The sequence below is a fragment of the Amblyraja radiata genome, chromosome 7, assembly GCF_010909765.2.
Source record: "Amblyraja radiata isolate CabotCenter1 chromosome 7, sAmbRad1.1.pri, whole genome shotgun sequence".
Classification (NCBI taxonomy): Eukaryota; Metazoa; Chordata; class Chondrichthyes; order Rajiformes; family Rajidae; genus Amblyraja; species Amblyraja radiata.
This window is the reverse complement of record NC_045962.1, coordinates 36,934,648-36,953,460: the sequence shown is the minus strand read 5'-3', so window position 1 is coordinate 36,953,460 and position 18,813 is coordinate 36,934,648. Positions and strand designations below refer to the sequence as shown.

The 18,813-nt window shown below is 44.4% G+C and overlaps 1 protein-coding gene across 8 annotated transcripts in view; it reads right to left on the bottom strand.

Annotated features, from left to right (window-relative positions):
• scn2a (sodium voltage-gated channel alpha subunit 2) overlaps window positions 1-18,813 on the bottom strand; it is a 125,901-nt gene that overhangs the window by 11,999 nt on the left and 95,089 nt on the right. For all 8 annotated transcript variants that reach the window (XM_033024170.1, XM_033024166.1, XM_033024172.1 and 5 more), the window contains 3 exons: window positions 16,408-16,680; window positions 4,734-4,787; window positions 1,833-1,970 (listed from right to left, as the gene is read on the bottom strand). In XM_033024170.1, the coding sequence (XP_032880061.1) occupies window positions 1,833-1,970; window positions 4,734-4,787; window positions 16,408-16,680 (465 nt within the window). The remainder of the gene's footprint in view (window positions 1-1,832; window positions 1,971-4,733; window positions 4,788-16,407; window positions 16,681-18,813) is intronic.

The window sequence follows — 18,813 nt, the reverse complement described above, 5'->3', positions numbered from 1 at the left end:
GAAAATGCAATATACAGGCAGATGCACAGAACCATGGAATTAGAAACTAGGAAACCTTGCAATAATCAAGGGGTAAATGTGGAATGACAATCCACATATGACATAGAACAGAGCAGCACAGGAACAGGCCGGCCCACAATGTCTGAGTCAAACATAATGCCAAGCTAAACTAATATCCTCAGTCTGTACGTGATCCATATTCCTCCATTCCCTGCATATCCATGTGCCTATCCAAAAGCCTCTTAAAACCCCCTTATTTATTCTGCCTTCATCACCACCCCTGGCCATGCATTCCAGGTACCCACGGCCCTCCGTAAAAGATACTTGCCCCACACATATCCTGTAAACTTCCCCCTCACCCCGTTCCCCTCACCTTAAAGCTATGCAAAATCTTGTCTTTGACATTTCCACCCTGGAAAAAAGGTTCTCGACTGTCTACCCTATCTGTGCTTCTCAAGATTTTATATACTTCGATCAGGTCTCCCCTCAATCTCTGACGTTCCAGAGAAATTAATTGGATAGCATGCAAAACAAAGCTTTTCACTGAACCTCGGTAGACGTGTGAATATTAAACCTAAACATGAATCTAGGAAGGATTTAGAGGGCTATGGGCCAAATGCAAGCACATGGAACAAGTGCAGAATGCTATCTTGGTTGGCATGGACAAGTTGGGCTGAAAGGCCTGTTGCCCTGCCGTATAGCTCCATGACTCGGACTATGCAGCTCTATGTCTCTGCCTGGTCCCATATCACCATACACGAGTAATACTTTTGCCTACTTTGTATCCATTTCAAATTGTACTTGAAAATTCACCCACATGGGTTCACCCACAAACACAATTTGTGCTAAATCATACACCACACCCTAAAATCAAATTCACAGAATGCTGAAAATCACTAAATGGATGCAAAATATAAAATGATTCAAGTAATAACAAAAATATGTTGAAAATAACCAAGGCAAATAAGATGCAAAGAGAGAGGAAGAATGCAGCAACAATACAGATCTATCAATCCTATGAAGAAATTCTCAAAGAGTAGAAAGTCAAAAGAACAAAGAAACAAGAGACACAAGGAACTGCAGATGCTGGAATCTTCAGCAAATAACTACTGGAGTAACTCAGCGGGCCAGTCAGCATCTGTGGAGGGAATGGACAGAACATGTTTCAAGTCGTGACCCTTCTTCAGACTGATCAGTCTGACAAAGGGTCGCGACCCAAAACGTCTTCTCTCCGTTCCCTCCACTGATGTTGTCTGACCTGCTGAGTTCCAATCGCACTATTCTGCTTTAAAACACCAGATAGCTTTTTTAGGAAAAGCGATGTGATGAATGTGATGAATAAAAATAAGAAAATTTCACTCTGCAATTGATACATAAAGCTTCGCAAGTTGCAAAACAAAATTGTATGATTAATATAAATGTTAACAGCAGGTGCAAGTTTAACAGCGAAAGCAATAGACGATAGGCAATAGGTGCAGGAGTAGGCCATTTGGCCCTTCAAGCCAGCACCGCCATTCAATGTGATCATGGCAATAGCATTCAATGTGATCATGATCATAGCACTTGCATCATATTAAAGAAAAAAAAGAAAACTCAACAGCCACGAGAGATAAGCGGGTGAATACTTTATATTGGACACAATTAGTAATATAGTTTAGTACGCAGCTTTAAAAAGTGAAATATTTCCCAATATTCTTTTGTCCACTACAAAATGAAAGATCTAATCTTGAAGGAACGTACACAAAACTGTCACCATTAACATTTCAGAAACATTTCCAAAAAGGCGGAAAACCAATTAACCATTTTAGTTTTATTTTAGTCAAAATACTTATCTTTTTCTTCTGTTGATTGAAGTTGTCAATAATGACACCAATGAACAGATTCAAGGTGAAGAAAGATCCAAAAATGATGAAAATAACAAAGTAAAAATACATGTACAGGTTGCATTCATAGTCCGGTTGCTGTTTCACCTGAAACACATAATATAGGGCAAAGATTAAAAATACAAAAAGCAAATAGATTTTATTCTGTTGTATTTTAGTTAGTTTAGAGATACAGTGTATAAACAGGCCCTTTGGCCAACCGAGTCCACGCCGACCAGCGATCACCTGTTCAGCTAGTTCTATGTTATTCCACTTTCTCATTCACTCCCTACACACCAGGGGCAATTTGCCAAATAACCAACAAATCCGCACATCTTTGGGATGTGGGAGGAAACTGGAGCACCCAGATAAAATGCACGCGGTCATAAGGAGAACGTAGAAACTCCACACAAACACCACCCAAGGTCAGGATGGTACCCGGGTCTCTGATGCTGTGAGACAGCAGCTCTATCACCTGCGCCACTGAGCCTAAACCTACATGATCTCCCCGTTGCTAAACACTTTAACTCCCCCTCCCATTCCAATATTGATCTTTCTGTCCTGGGCCTCCTCCACTGTAAGGCCCAATACAACTTGGAACAGCACCTCATATTTCGCTTGGGCAGCTAACTTCAAGTGACCCTTGCTTTCCCTTCTCTAACTTCATGTGACCCTTGCTTTCCCTCTCTCCATCCCTCCTCCAAGTTCTCTGACCAATCTGACTGTCCTCCTGATTACATTTTAATTTTATCTTTGTATGTTCAAGGGATATGGGGAGAAGGCAGGAACGGGGTACTGATAGTGGAAGATCAGCCATGATCACATTGAATGGCGGTGCTGGCTCGAAGGGCCGAATGGCCTACTCTTGCACCTATTGTCTATTGTGGTGTGGCGGCGCCTAACGGCTCGACTGCAGTCCGTTTGTCTTTTTTAAATTTTTGTCTCGTTAAATGTATGTTTTGACTAGTTTTTATAATTTATTTAGCTGTGTATATGTGGGGGGTGGGGGGGGGGGGGAACCGTTTAATTCCTTCCCTGTACGGGGACACAACTTTCTCACTGTCGGGTCTCCGATGTCGTTGGGCCTAACATCGTGGAGCCGGCGGCGGCCTCTGGCCAGAACCAACCTGAGGGCTCCAGTCGCGAAGCCTGCAGACCTGCCATCGCGGAGCTGGTCTTCTTCGAAGTGGGGAGAGATGTGGTGGCGCGCTGCTGCAACCCGACTTCGGAGCTTCGGAGGCTCCGGCCGCAGGCCCAGTGGACGGTAACATCGGGAGCTCGCAGGTCCCTGGTGGGAGACCGCTTTTTGGAGCTCCCGCAACGGCAACTTCTCCCGCCAGAATCGCGGGGTTAAATGACATGGAGCCGGGCCTAACATCGCCCGGCGAGGCTTAACGGCCGCGGGACTTACCATCCCCTGCCGGGGGCTTACCATCCCCTGCCGGCGTTAAAAACATCGCGGAGTGCGGGCGGCGGCGCTGAACTTTACATCGGGAGCCTGGGATCTCGCGACGAGATCGCCAGTTGAGCTCCATTCGGCGCGGCCTTGTCGGCTCCGGAAGCCACGGTCTCGAGTAGGGAGGCGGCCATTCCAGGGTTCCCATGCCGCTGAGAGGACTCTCCCGACGCCGGAACATCATCACCCGGCGAGGACGGCCTGGAACATCGGGTCTCCGTAGAGGCAACTGTGGAGGCCTCAATAGGCCCGACTATGGGTGGACATTGGGGATGGGACTGGACTTTGTGCCTTCCCCCATAATGGGAACCATTGTGGGGGGATGTTTTTATGTTAAAGCTATTTATTATTGTTATGTTTGTATTCTTTTTTATGTGCTGCATTGGCAAAAGGAATTTCACTACATCTAGGTGTATGTGACAATAAATCAACCTTTGAACCTTTGAACCTTTGAACCTTTGAACTTCGGGAGCCCCAATCGCCTCGACGCTGCAATTGGACTGCTGGGCAATTGGACTGCTGGACCGCGGGTGAAGAACAAAGGGAAGAGATAAGACTTTTGCCTTCCATCACAGTAAGGAGGTGTTGGAGATTCACTGTGATGAATGTTTGTGTAAACTGTGTTAAGTGTAGGTCCTGTTTTTTTTTTGAAATGTTAAGACTGTAGAAAATGCATTTTGTTCAAGTCAAGCAGTTTGAATGACAATAAAAGGCATTCTATCTATTCTAGTCTATTATGTTCATTATCACCTTCCCCTGGCAAACAATGACCAATCCTACATTCTCCTTAATCTTTGCCCCCTTTGATGTCTCATTTTTACACCTTACCTTTCCATATATCTGTGTCTCCCTCTCCTCTGCCTCTCAGTCTGAAGCAGGGTCTCGACCCGAAACATCACCCATCCCTTTTATTCAGAGATGCTGCCTGTCCTGCTGTGTTACTCTAGCATTTTGTGCCTATCGTGAGAGCATAGTTTATTCTTTCCATGACGGAGGGACATGACCAGAAAGAGCACTATCCAATCGTAATGCCATCTGTGACCACTCACGGAATTTCAACTAAGCTCTTGTAGTTTTGTCCATAATATAGGCGTTGGCGAACCCTCAGTTGCCGGAAATCGGATTTCAAGCTATATTTCAACTTGGAGACTGATCATCAATAACTTGTTGGTAGACACAAAATGCTGGAGTAACTCAGCGGGCCGGGACAGGCAGCATCGCTGGAGAGAAGGAATGGGTGACGTTTTGGGTCGAGACCTGAAATGTCACGCATTGAGTCTGAAGAAGGGTCTCGACCCGAAACGTCACCCATTCATTCTCTTCAGAGATGTTGCCTGTCCTGCTGAGTTACTTCGATTTAAACCAGCATCTGCAGTTCTTTCCCACACATCAATAACTTGCTAATATACACTTACTTTTCTTGAGTCAATAGCAGCATACATGATATCCATCCAGCCTTTAAATGTTGCCTATGTAAAGAAAATAAACAAATAATTGTCATTGGTGCAGAAACCAAGATGTAATCGCACAATCTACACTTTCAGTTAAATTGAAAACGTTTCATTTTAAGGTCAAAACTAATATATATCTTAAGTAACATGGTCAAATACTAAGTGTAGATTAGTGCTTGCTGCATATTCCTTATGTCACTCATACTACTGGTCCGCCCACAAGGTTATTAGTGAGCTCTCTCTCTCTCTTTCTCCAGTTAGACTAGCTGAATGCATGGAGACGAAAGCACCTTGTGTTTCCCCCGCAGAGTTGCTATTAATAGACTATGGATTCTAATCACTATGTGTGAGTCTGATTATTTCCTACATGGTGTCAGATATTTCGGACCCTCTCCTCGCCTAGTTGGTCTACGATTATTTTAGTTTGTTTTTTTGTTCAGTTTGTGGTTTTACAATGGCTGCGTCTCTTCGCAAGCCTGGGTCTTTAGTGTTTGATGGTGACCTCGTCGAGCGTGGGCGCATCTTTGAAGAGGATTTCACTGTGTATGTGCATGCGGCACATGCTGCCGCTGTTCCAGATGTTCCAGATGTTCCAGATTCTCCTCAACCAGGCCGGTACAGTGGCCACTCGATGTTCTAGAAGATTTAATTATGCCCTGGCACAGTTCAATGCTACGGGTGTCCAGATTGTTCCAGCTGAGTGGTGGTGTGGTGTGTTGTGGAAAGTGGTGAATTCATTGGACAAAGTCAGCATGGATTTATGAAAGGTAAATCATGTCTGACGAATCTTATAGAATTTTTCGAGGATGTAACTAGTAGAGTGAATAAGGGAGAACCAGTGAATGTGTTATATCTGGACTTTCAGAAGGCTTTCGACAAGGTCCCACATAAGAGATTAGTATGCAAACTTAAAGCACACGGTATTGGGGGTTCAGTATTGATGTGGATAGAGAACTGCCTGGCAGACAGGAAGCAAAGAGTAGGAATAAACGGGTCCTTTTCAGAATGGCAGGCAGTGACTAGTGGGGTACCGCAAGGCTCAGTGCTGGGACCCCAGCTATTTACAATATATATTAATGATCTGGATGAGGGACTTGAATGCAACATCTCCAAGTTTGCGGATGACACCAAGCTGGGGGGTAGTGTTAGCTGTGAGGTGGATGCTAGGAGGCTGCAAGGTGACTTGGATAGGTTGGGCGAGTGGGCAAATGCATGGCAGATGCAGTATAATGTGGATGAATGTGAGGTTATCCACTTTGGTGGCCAAAACAGGAAAGTAGACTATTATCTGAATGGTGGCCGATTAGGAAAAGGGGAGATGCAACGAGACGTGGGTGTCATGGTACACCAGTCATTGAAAGTAGGCATGCAGGTGCAGCAGGCAGTGAAGAAAGCGAATGATATGTTAGCATTCATAGCAAAAGGATTTGAGTATAAGAGCAGGGAGGTTCTACTGCAGTTGTACAGGGTCTTGGTGAGACCACACCTGGAGTATTGCGTACAGTTTTGGTCTCCTAATCTGAGGAAAGACATTCTTGCCATAGAGGGAGTACAGAGAAGGTTCACCAGACTGATTCTTGGGATGGCAGGACTTTCATATGAAGAAAGACCGGATAGACTCGGCTTGTACATGCTAGAATTTAGAAGATTGAGGGGGGTTCTTATAGAAACTTACAAAATTCTTAAGGGGTTGGACAGGCTAGATACAGGAAGATTGTTCCCGATGTTGGGGAAGTCCAGGACAAGGGGTCACAGTTTAAGGATAAGGGGGAAATCTTTTAGGACCGAGATGAGAAAATCATTTTTTACACAGAGAGTGGTGAATCTGTGGAATTCTCTGCCACAGAAGGTAGTTGAGGCCAGTTCATTGGCTATATTTAAGAGGGTTAGATGTGGCCCTTGTGGCTAAAGGGATCAGGGGGTATGGAGAGAAGGCAGGGATGGGATACTGAGTTGGATGATCAGCCATGATCATATTGAATGGCGGTGCAGGCTCGAAGGGCCGAATGGCCTACTCCTGCACCTATTTTCTATGTTTCTATGTTTCTAAGACCCTGAGTGCCTTCAGACACCTATGTGAGTTATGCATTAATCTTGTGATGGAGCGCCATAAAAATTTTTTGCGTAGCCAAAGGCACGGTGAACCTGTCGAAGCGTGCATCAGTTCTTTGAAACACATCGGCAGCCGGTGCGAGTTTGCCAATTTGTGCGATAGTCTGATACGAGGCAGAATTTTTTTGTGGAATTCTCAATGATAAGGTACGTGATGAATTTCTACGTGATACTGATCTCACTCTGGAGACTGCTGAAAATCGCTGTCGTATTGCAGAAATGACAGATTCTCACACCAAATCTTTGGGGCATGGTCCCCATTCTGCCTATGATTTTAATGTTGCTGACATAGTTTATCAAGCCCAATGCCAGTTTTCACAGGTGCCCGGCAGATCTGGTGTTAAGTTCATTAACAATTGTGTGAACTGTGGAGGTTCGCATGCAGGCATTCGTGTACATTGCCCGGCTTATGGGTAACTTTGCCACTTCTGTAAACGCAGAAATCACTTCATTCGTTGTTGCCGTTCACTTAGAAACACAGTACAGACAAAGCAATCCATCAACCAGCTCCAACGTGAGAGCTTAGATCCAGAGCCTTCCCATGCGGCTCCCACGCAAGCTTTTCTGACCAATGAGGACATACTGTCTGCTAACGAGAAGCTGGATATCAACATACATTCCTTGTCGGATTTGTCTCGTAAACATCAAGATCCCATGGTCACTCTCCTCATTAACGGAATGAATGTTATTGTTAAACTCAACACTGGAGCTCGCTGCAATGTTTTATCCTTATCTGAACTCAATAGGATTCGAAAAAACGAGGTCATCAATCACACGGCCGCCACTCTACTTTCATTTGTAGGTGGCGCAGTGTACCCTATCGGTCTCCCTCTCTACAGTAAGACTAGCTGAATGCATGGAGACGAAAGCATCTTGTGTTTCCCCCGCAGAGTTGCTAATAAAAGACTATGAATTCTAATCACTATGTGTGAGTCTGATCATTTCCTACATGGTGTCAGATATTTCGGACCCTCTCCTCGCCTAGTTGGTCTACGATGCTATCTTGATTCACATGTCCACAGCCTGATCTTCTTTATTGTCCAAGAAAAAGTGCCTTCTCTACTGGGCATTGATGCTTGTTACCTGGGTCTGGTCACCTTCAGTACATCTGTCTATCAACTGTTTGCTACATGTGGCTTCACTCAACAAATCCTGACACAATACAAAAGTCTGTTCAACGACAAGCTGGGCAGGTTACCTGTCAAATACACAATCATGACTGACCCCAAGGTCCTTCCAGTTGTCCATCCGGCACACCAGATTCCCCATGCTATGCGGGACTGGGTACAAGGTGAACTCAACAGAATGGTGACTATGGGTGTGATTGCCCCCATCGCTGACGCATCGGATTGGATCTCGACGATGGTCGTAGCAACGAACAAGAATAAGGAAAAAATCTGGATTTGCATCAATCCTAAAGATTTAAACACTGCCATTAAGCGACCACACTATCCTATATGCACAGTGGAAGAAATTGCAGTGCAGCTGGGCAAGGCGACTATATTCACAGTACTAGATGCCAAGAGTTCATTCTGGCAGATTGCCCTGGAGCACAACTCCCCCAAGTTAACCACCTTCAGCCACCCCTTGGACGTTACAAATTTCTCCGTATGCCATTTGGCATTAGCTCTGCTAGTGAAGTATTTCAACGCGCTATGGAACAGTTGTTTGCAGGTTACCCATGCTCCATCGTAGTTGATGATATCCTTGTTGCTGGACGAACTATTCAAGAACACGACACAAATTTAAAGAAGGTTCTGGACTGCGCTAAAGAAATCAACCTCATTAAACCCGCTAAAGTGCAAATCCAGAGTAAATGAGGTGAACTACGTAGGCCATCTATATAATTAAAACTCAAATCTTGACCACTTCCTGTTTGCACTGCATATTGATTTTAGACAAAACACTACCACTTATGGCTGTGATTTTTGGCCATCTTACTCAGAGTCCCCCTCCGCTGTGCAGTACAAGAGGATTTTTCCCATTGATGAAAAATACATGTTTAAAAAATGTTGAGATTGTCTCTCCTGTCACACGCCATGAAGGCCACGCCTCTTCCGGTGGGATGAGGGAGGGACTATAAAACCCGGAAGTATGGACTGCCTCAGTCTCTGCAAGATGGGATAGCGAGAGGTCACAACTCTCAGTCTGAGCTGTGAATAACACTGAACACATGTCTACTAAACTGTGAGTGGTTTTACTGACCTGTGAGTGCCCTTAATGTAGTTTGAAAATGTAGTTTGGAAATGTGGTTTGGAAATGCAAAAGTGGTTTGGTTTGAAAATTCAAAAGTGGGTTGGTTTGAAAATGCAAAAGTGGTGTTGCCTTTGCCTTATTGAAAAGTGGTGTTGCCTTTTCCCACACTGCTGCTGACGATAGCTTACGATCGCTCTCCTCTGTCATTAAGCGCAGTTGGCCTGACAAGCAATACAATCTACCACTTCCTGTTCAGCCCTTCATTGCCGTCCGTGATGAACTAGCAGTACATTTTGGCATTATCGTAAAGGGCCACAAAGCTGTAGTTCCTTCCTCTCTACACAGCAAGTATTTTGATGCTGTCCTTGCAGGACACCCAGGTGCAGTAGCAACCGTCCTGTGAGCAAAAAACATGTTTTACTGGTCTGGCATGACCGATTACATTCACGAGAAAGTGGAATCCTATGCAGTGTGCAACAGTTTGGCACCACATCAACAAAAGCAACCATTTGTCTCACACCCGGTTCCTGCCCTCCCGTGGTCCACAGTGGAAACTTACATATATGAGTGGCATGGCAAACAATACCTGGTTCTTGTCGACTCGTATTCTGGTTGGTTTGACTTCGAACTTCTTAGTAACCCCACATCTCATGGGGTAGTTCAGAAGCTGGCACGCCATTTCTCCGACCATAGGAGATGTTGCGCAGGTTACGCAGGTCCAGGTACACATCTGATTTTGCTCTGAGGGACCATTCCATTAATTGTTTTGCACTCCTGACGGCAGCTCCTACTATCTGATAATGGCAGTCAATTTACCAGCCAGTACTTCAAAGACTTTGCTACACGCTGGGGTTTTCGTCACATCACCAGCAGCCCTAAATACCCTCAGTAGAATGGACTAGCTGAACGTGCCGTCAGGAGTGCAAAACAATTAATGGAATGGTCCCTCTGAGCAAAATCAGATGTGTACCTGGACCTGCGTAACCTGCGCAACATCTCCCGCGACCCAATATTGCGTTCACCCGCTCAGTGTCTGATGTCAAGGCAGACCCAAGCCACATTGCCTGTGGTGAAACAGGCACTGGTTCCACATGTGTTCCCACTATCAGAAGTCTAGTCCAGACTACAACAAAAGTGGAACATTCAGAAAGGGTGGTATGCTGAGGGGCAAGTGGTGCGTCTGCAAAGCGACAAAGCTCACGACCTCCTTGGCGTAATTTCTGGAAGTGCCTTTGAGCCAAGTTCATACTTGGTCAATGCCGATGGCGGCACCTACAGACATAATAGGCAACATATCCTGCCTGTGAATGAGCCTGCACCACCTTCGTACTATCTTGACTGCACAAGTGTACTTCCATCCACATCCAGCGGCATCAGCCCGACTGCACCAGCACGACAACCTGTTTCTGATCCAGTTTCGTCTCCGGGAATGCCGTTTCAATCTCCGACACCTATTTCACCACCGAGCGTGTCCCCGGTGACGGGAGGATATGCAGGGCTGTACTGTACACGTACTGGTCGTGTTTGTAAACCCACTGTAAAGTACCCGGGCTATGTTTGAACTTCCTCCAGTTTATTGCCACATACTATGTGTGCTTTATACAATCAGCAATATATATTTGCATTTAATTCTTTGTAGTACTCAGTAGTTTTACATTTGAAATTAATTCTTTAAGACGGAGGATGTACATTAGTGCTTGCTACTCATTCTTTATGTCACTGATACTACTACGGGCTTATCAGTGAGCTCTCTCTCTCCAGTTAGACTAGCTGAATGCATGGAGACGAAAGCACCTTGTGTTTCCTCCACAGAGTTGCTAATAAAAGACTATGGATTCTAATCACTATGTGTGAGTCTGATCATTTCCTACACTAAGTAGACACAAGGAACTGCAGATGCTGCTTTAACTCCTCTTCCCATTCCCACACTAACCTTTCTGTCCTGGGTCTCCTCCATTGCCAGAGTGAGGCCACACACAAATTGCAGGAACAGCTCTTCATATTCCACTTGGGTAGCTTACAGCCCAATGGTATGAACTTTGAATTATCCAATTTTAGGTAACTTGCCTACAAATATCTACTTTTTTCCCCTCTGTGCCGCATCTAGACCCATTTCTCCCCCTGCCTCTCCTCTTATTATTTTCTCTGGCTTCACAATTTACACCTCTTCTATCCTTGTCTCATATCTTTTGCCTTTTCTTCTCTGGCCTTTGCCCAACCATCTGCCAATGAAAGCCTCCCTCAGTTGTATCCACCTATCACTTGCCAGGCTTCGTCCTGCCTCCACCTCTTTTCCAGCTTTCTTCTCCACCATCACAATCACAACCTGCAAACAATTGTTCCATACCCTGTGATTCAGGAATCGTTCTGTTAAACCTCTTGTACACCCTCTCCAAAACCTCCACATCCTTCCTGTAATGGAAAAAGTCTTATGAAAGGTTCCGACCCGAAACGCCACCTATCTCCATGTTCTCCAGAGATGCTGTCTGACCCGTTGAGTTTGTGTCTCTGTTTGAATCCAAACATCATTCAATTCTGCAGCTTTATATTCCGGGAGCTAAGACAATATCAAAATGCTGTTTAAAGCCTTTGAATAGGCCAATTTAAATGAGCATAAGTGTATTTCTTAGAATTATTCATCACTTAAGAGGATGTATTCAAGTTTGGTGCTGAGTCTTGTGGTTAGCATTTGCTTCCTTACATCTGCACCAGACTTCAGGAACATATTTCCTCAGGGAGATAAAACAGTACAGCATGCCAAGTCACTCGATGAAACGCCACATTTCTGATTTCTTAGCGGTCTTGCAAGTTGTTTACCCTGGGGTTAGGATCCCAATGACTCTGGGAATTCACTATCATTAATATGATCTAATTAGTAAAGAATGCTTCCAACCGGCACTTGAGGGAAAGCTGGAATAAGCAAACAGCAAAGCAAACAGACCAAAGCTAGAGTGACAAAGTGCTGGAGTAACTCAGTGGGCCACACAGCATCTCTGGAGAATAACAATAGGTGATGTTTTCGATGGGAAACCTTCTTCAGAAGAGTGTGAAGAAGAGTCCTGACTTGAAACGTCACCTGTCCTTTGAGATGCTGAATGGACTGCTGAGCTACTCCAGCACTTTGTGTCTATCTTTGGTATAAACCAACATCTGCTGTTCTTTGTTTCTACAGACAAAAGCTAGATCAGGCATAGATGTAAATTGCTGGAGTAACTCAGCGAGTCACGCAGCATCTCTGGAGGAAAAAAAAAGTGACTTTTTGGAACCCTTCTTCAGACTGAAAGTAAAGATGGGGAGGGGGCGGGGGGGAAATAAACTGTAGGCGGGAAAAGTCTGGAACAAATCAGGGCCGGCAGGGATGATGGAGCCCATAATGGCCTATTGTTGGCTGGAGAAAGGGTGATAGCAAGAGATATACAAGGATGTGAAGAGTGGAACTGGCTGGGCAACTAGGGTGGGGGAGAGGGGGAGAGAGGGGAGGGGAAGGAATGCAGGAGTTACTTGAAATTTGTGGAATCAACGTTCTTACCACTATCTGCAGTTCCTTCCTCCACTAGAATGAGGCATTATCTACTGACTAGTCATCGGCACTCTGTGCCAAGAATTGCTTATGGACACATCATCGAGTGCCATTATTTACTGCGCTGCCTCTGAGAGGTTAGATTGATATTGTGGGGGCAGAATTCTATAGACCCTGCACACATCTGCTGTGTGGTTAACCCGTTCCTGCCCAGTGAAAGCAAGGGGCAGCACAGTGGCACAGCAGTAGAGTTGCTGCCTTACAGCACCAGAGACACAGGTTTGATTCTAACTACAGGTGCTGTCTGTATGGAGCTTGTACGTTACTGCGTGGGGTTTCCCCGGGTGCACCCGTTTCCAACCCACATTCTTTCTTCTGGTTTTACAATTCACAAGTCTTCAATCCTTCTGTCTCAAACCTTCTGTTTTAATCTCTGGCCTTTGTTCCAACCATTTGTCTATCATGAATCTACCTTGCCTTTGTCCACCTATTACCTGTCACACTTTGTCCTACCTTTCCTATCTCCCAGCTTTCATTCCTCCCCTCCCCCCATCCCCGATCCACACAATCACTAAAGAAGGGTTCCGTGTCGAAATGTTACCTATCCATGTACTCCAGAGATGCTTCCTGACCTCCCGAGTTACTCCAACAATTTCAGACAGTTTGAAACAAAATGTCATCTGTCCATTCCCTCCGCAGATGCTGCCTGATCCGCTGAGTTCCTCCAGCACTTTGTGTTTTGCTCAACTACGCTGTAAATTGGCAGCATGTATTAACGGGTGGCTGGCACCAATAAAAATCCGTGTCCAATGCTGCTCCTGGAGGTACCAAGGTCTAAGTGGAAGATCAGAGGGGATAGAGCCTTCTCTGTTGTTGCTCCGGCACTCTGGAACGCTCTGCCGTTGCACGTCCATCTTCAAATCCAGTATTAAAACACATTTATACTCTCTGGCTTTTGACCATGCATGAGTCTTTGCTCCTGCTTGTAGTGTTTTTAATATTTCTTTATTTTGAATATCTTTACTTACTCCATCTTTTAACTGTTATTATTGGTGTGTATTAACTTTTTTGTCAATGATTAGTGATGTACAGCACTTTGTTGCAACTATGTTTGTTTTTAAAGTGCTCTATAAATAAAATTATTATTATTATTATTATTATTATTATAAAACAGTGTGGCTGAAACAAGCACCAGCAGGGTTTTACAAGTGACATTGACCTGAGAAGTAATAAGAATGTCTTCAAACCTGGGAAGAAGCAGTCTCCATGGTCTCCAATGAGTGAGCTGGAGGTCATAGGAGAGGAAGTTGAAGGAGGAAATAGAAGTAGGAAGTGAAGGAAGCAGACATAGGAGGATGTCGTAGTAGGGTGTGGAAGTAGGAAATAGAGAGCATGGAAGTATAAGCAGAGAGCATGAAAATAAGTGGAGGACATGAAAGTACGAGGGTGTGGAAGTAGGAAGTAGCGAGTGGAAGTAAGAAGTACAGGAAGTGGGTGTAGGTAGTATAGTGAGTGGAAATAAGAATTAGAGGGAAGGTAGATACAAAATGCCGGGGAAACTCAGCGAGTCAGGCAACATCACGGGAGACAAGGAGTAGGTGACGTTTTAGATTAGAGTCTGATAAAGGGTTTCTACCTGAAACTTCACCTATTCCTTTTCTCCTGAGATGCTGCCTGACCTGCTAAGTTACTCCAGCATTTTGTACCTATCTTAGGTATAAACTAGCATCTGCAGTTCCTTCCTACACATAAGTAGTGGGAGTGGATTAGGAAGTAGACGAAGTATCCACAAAGACATGTTCCTCCAGCACTTTGTGTTTTTCTACAGATTCCAGCATCTGCAGTCTCCCTGTGTCATCGTCACCCATGACTGTTCACCGCATCAGGTACTCACCATTATCAGCAATCACCACCTCCTGTTGTCATGGAGATCATGGGCTAAATGGCTTCAGATTGCTGTGTGGATTTCAATGTTGCTATGACTCATTCCTGGCATTCACATGCTCCATTTCACTCTCGTTGCTGCAAACCCCACGCCCACATTTCACAAATCGCTCACATGGCCATTTATTCATCAACAATGGCCGGATCTCACAACCGATGGGGAACAACTTTGATCAGCCACGATTGAATGGTGGAGTAGAATGTACTAATTCTGCTCCTATCATGTTCACAAGTTATAGGAGTCAAATTAGGCCATCTGGCCCATCGAGTTTACTGCACCATTCAAGCATGGCTGATCTCTGCCCCTTAATCCCATTTTCCTGCCTTCTTCCCATAACCCTTGACACCCGTTCTAATCAAGAATTTGTCTATCTCTGCCATAAAAATATCTACTGGCTTGGCCTTCACAGCCCTCTGTGGCAATGAGTTCCACAGATTAACTACCCTCTGACTAAAGAAGTTCCTCCTCACCTTTCTAAAAGAGCACCCTTTAATTCTGAGGCTATGACCTCTGGTCCTAGACCCTCCCACCAGTGGAAACATCCTTTCCACATCCACTCTATCTAATTCTTTCATTTTTCTGTAAGTTTCAATGAGGTTTCCCACTCAACCTTCTAAACTCCCATGAGTAGATGCCCAATGCTGTCAAGCACTCATCGTATATTAATGATGACGTATGAACTTATAAACTGGAGGCAGAGGTGTCTGGGCAGACTGGGGTCGAGTCCACCTTTCTGGCCTGAAAGGTGGACTCGGAGGAGACTGTTGTGGCCAACTTGAAATACCTGCTGGTAGGACCATGGAAGATGATAACATTCTTTTACCCTGGTCCTCCTCCAAACAATCTTCTCCCTCACCCTGTACTCTCTTCAACTCTGCAAGCTGCAAATGGTGTAGGCTTGCATTTATTGCCATGGGTTGTACTCTATACTCTACATCTGCCATTTTATTATTTTAGATACCTCTGGGCTTGTACTCACTTGAGTTTAGAAGGATGAAGGAGAAATGTCATTGAAACCTCCCGAATAATGAAAGGCCTGGATAGAGTGGATGCAGAGAGGATGTTTCCAGTAGTGGGATTGTCTAGGACCTGAGCGCACATCCTCAGAATAGAAGGATGTACCTTTCGAAAGGAGATGATGAAGAATTTCTTTAGCCAGAGGGTAGTGATGTCTGTGCCGAACATGATGCCAAGCTAAACTAATCTCCTCTGCCTGCATGTGATCCATATCCCTTTATTCCCTGTATATCCACATTTCTATCTAAAAGACTCAAACTCCACAATCGTATCTGCCTCCACCACCACCTCTGGCAACATGTTCCTGGCACCCACCACCCTCTGTGTAAAATATTTGCCCCACACATCTCCCTTAAACTTTGCTCGTTCACCTTAAAGCTGTGTCCTCTAGTGTTGGACGTTTTCACCCTGGGGGAAAAGGTTCTGACTTTCTACCCTATCTATGCTGGTCATCATTTTATATACTTCCATCAAATCTTTCCTCAACCTCCAACGTTCCAGAGAAACTTTGCCCTCTCATCTTAACGCTAATCCCTCTCAGCTCTGCATTTCCTCCCTGGAGAAAAAGGTTCTGACCATCCACCCTATCTATGCCTCTCATAATTTTATATACTTGCCCTGCATATGACATTTAAAGCTTGATCTTATCATCTTCAAGCAACGCCCTCTAGAATTTGACATTTCCACCCTGGGGAAAACAGTTATGACTATCTAATTTATCACCTTTAAATTTTGGTCTTCTCACTTTAAAGCTACGCCCTCTAGACTTTGACAATTCCATGCCAGGGAACAGGTTCTGAATGGCATTGATTCTTTCAGACCATTTCACCAGCTAGCTGTTAACTTACCACTTGCAGTAAAGCAAGGTAGCCGAATCCAACGTTGTCAAAGTTGATTTTTATGTTTTTCCACCGAGCGCTCTCGTTAAGTTGAAGGCATTCCGTCATGTTGTCAACGACATCAATGGGGTATAGTTCCCCGTCCGTCGTGTTGATACAACGGTAATATCTTCCAGCAAACAGATTCACGCCCATGATACTGAAGATAAGCCAGAATATCAGGCAAACCAGCAGCACGTTCATGATGGAAGGGATGGCACCAAGGAGAGCATTGACAACCACCTAAACATCAAAACATACATCAGAAAGCTGCTTTGTCTTTAGTTTACTTTGAAAGATACAGCAGGGAAATAGGCCCTTCGGCCCTCTGCGTCGACGACAACCATCGATCACCCATTCACATTAGTTCCATGTAATCCCACTTTCTCATCCACTCCCTACACACTAGGGGGAATTTACATAGCCCGATTAACCTACAAGCCCGCACGTCTTTGGGATGTGAGAGGAAACCGGAGCACCTGGAGGAAAACCATGTGGTCACAGGGAGAATGTGCAACCTCCAAACGCAGATAGCACCCGAGGTAAGGATCGAACCCGGGTCTCCAGCGCTGTGATGCAGCAGCTTTACCTGCTGCGCTACATTGCCACCTTGCCAACTTTAAAAAAAAAATATTCACTGCCTGTTGTAATTTAGATTTTGGTTGATTATTGTCACATGTACTGAAGTACAGTGAAGAGGTTTGTTTTGCATGCTATCCAATCAGATAATACTATATATAACTATAATCAAGTCAAACTCAAGTACAATCGGTAGAGCAAAGGGGAAGACACAGAGTGCAGAATATAATTCTCAGCATTGTAGTGCAGCAGTTCCAGAGACAGTACAATGCCTGCAATGGGGTAGAGGTGAATCGGACAGTACCCTAGTTTATGAGAGGACAGTTCAGAAGTCTGATACTAGCAATTTATGCAAATAGCCAAAATAAAACCAGTTTAGTTTTGTTTGGTTTATTATTGTCACATGTATGTGTTTTTGTTGCATGTTATCCAGTCAAACAAAAGACTATACATGAGTACAATCAAGCCGTCTACAGCATACCTAAACAATAATTCAATGATGATTAAATTTACTGTGACAATTAAGAGATAAAATGATTACAAATAAAGTGAAGATAATAATGGTAAAGTAATTTACAGAGTTATCTGGGCAAACGGAAATGCATGTATTGTAAAGCAAAATAAAGAAAAAAACCTTGTGGTGGACCGAAGCTGTCACAGAATTTGATTACTGCGAAGGAGAAAAAAAAAGCAAAATTATAAATGAAATACAAATCGCAAATCATAATTAGCGACAATATATTGTAAAGCTGGAAAATGAAACCAAACAATGGTTGGTCTTGGTTTGGAAGATGAGATAGCATGTGTGAAGCTAATGATGAAGTTATGGTGTCATACAGCAAGGATGCAGGCCCCTACACCCAACTCATCCATGCTGACTATGTCTATCCAAGCTAGTCCATTGGCTAGTTTTTGACCCGTATCCCTCGAAACTATACCTATCCATGTACTTGTCCAAATGCCTTTGAAACATTGTAATCGTACCTACCTCCAAGGCTTCCTCTTTCCTAATACCAACTTGCCTCTCAGGTCCCTTTTAGATGTTTTCCCTCTCACCTTACATCTATGCTATCTAGTATTACACTTCACTACCCGAGGAAAAAGTAAATGTTCATAAGTTATTAGGCAATTCGGCCTTGAGCAGAATTAGGCAATTTGGCCTTGAGTCTACTCTGCCATTCAATCGTGGCTGATCTATCTTTCCCTCTCAACCCCAATCTCCTGCCTTCTCCCTGTACCTTTGACATTCTTAATCATCAAGAATCTGTCAATCTCTGCTTTTAAAATACCCAATGACAGCCTCCACAGCCGTCTGTGGCAATTCCACAGATTCACCATCCTCCTCGTCTCCTTTCTAAAAGTATGTCCTTTTATTCTGAGGCTGTGCCCTCTGGTGCAACATCGGGGACATTTTTCTGCATCTAGCTTGTCCAATCCCTTAAGGATTTTTTTCTGTTTCTATAATAATCTGCCTTCTTGTTCTTACCACAAAAGTGGATAACCTCACATTTATCCACATTATACCGCATCTGCTATGCATCTGCCCTCTCACCCGACCTATCCGTCACCCTGCAGCCTCATAGCTTACTCCTCGCTGCTCACACGGCCACCCAGCTTTGTGTCATCCGCAAACTTGAAGATTCTATATTTAATTCCTTTGTCTAAATCGTTAATATATATTATAAATAACTGGGGTCCCAGCACCGAGCCTTGCAGCACCCCACTAGTCACTGCCTGCCATTCGGAAAAGGACCCGTTAATTCCTACTCTGCTGCCTGTCTGCCAACCTGTTCTCTA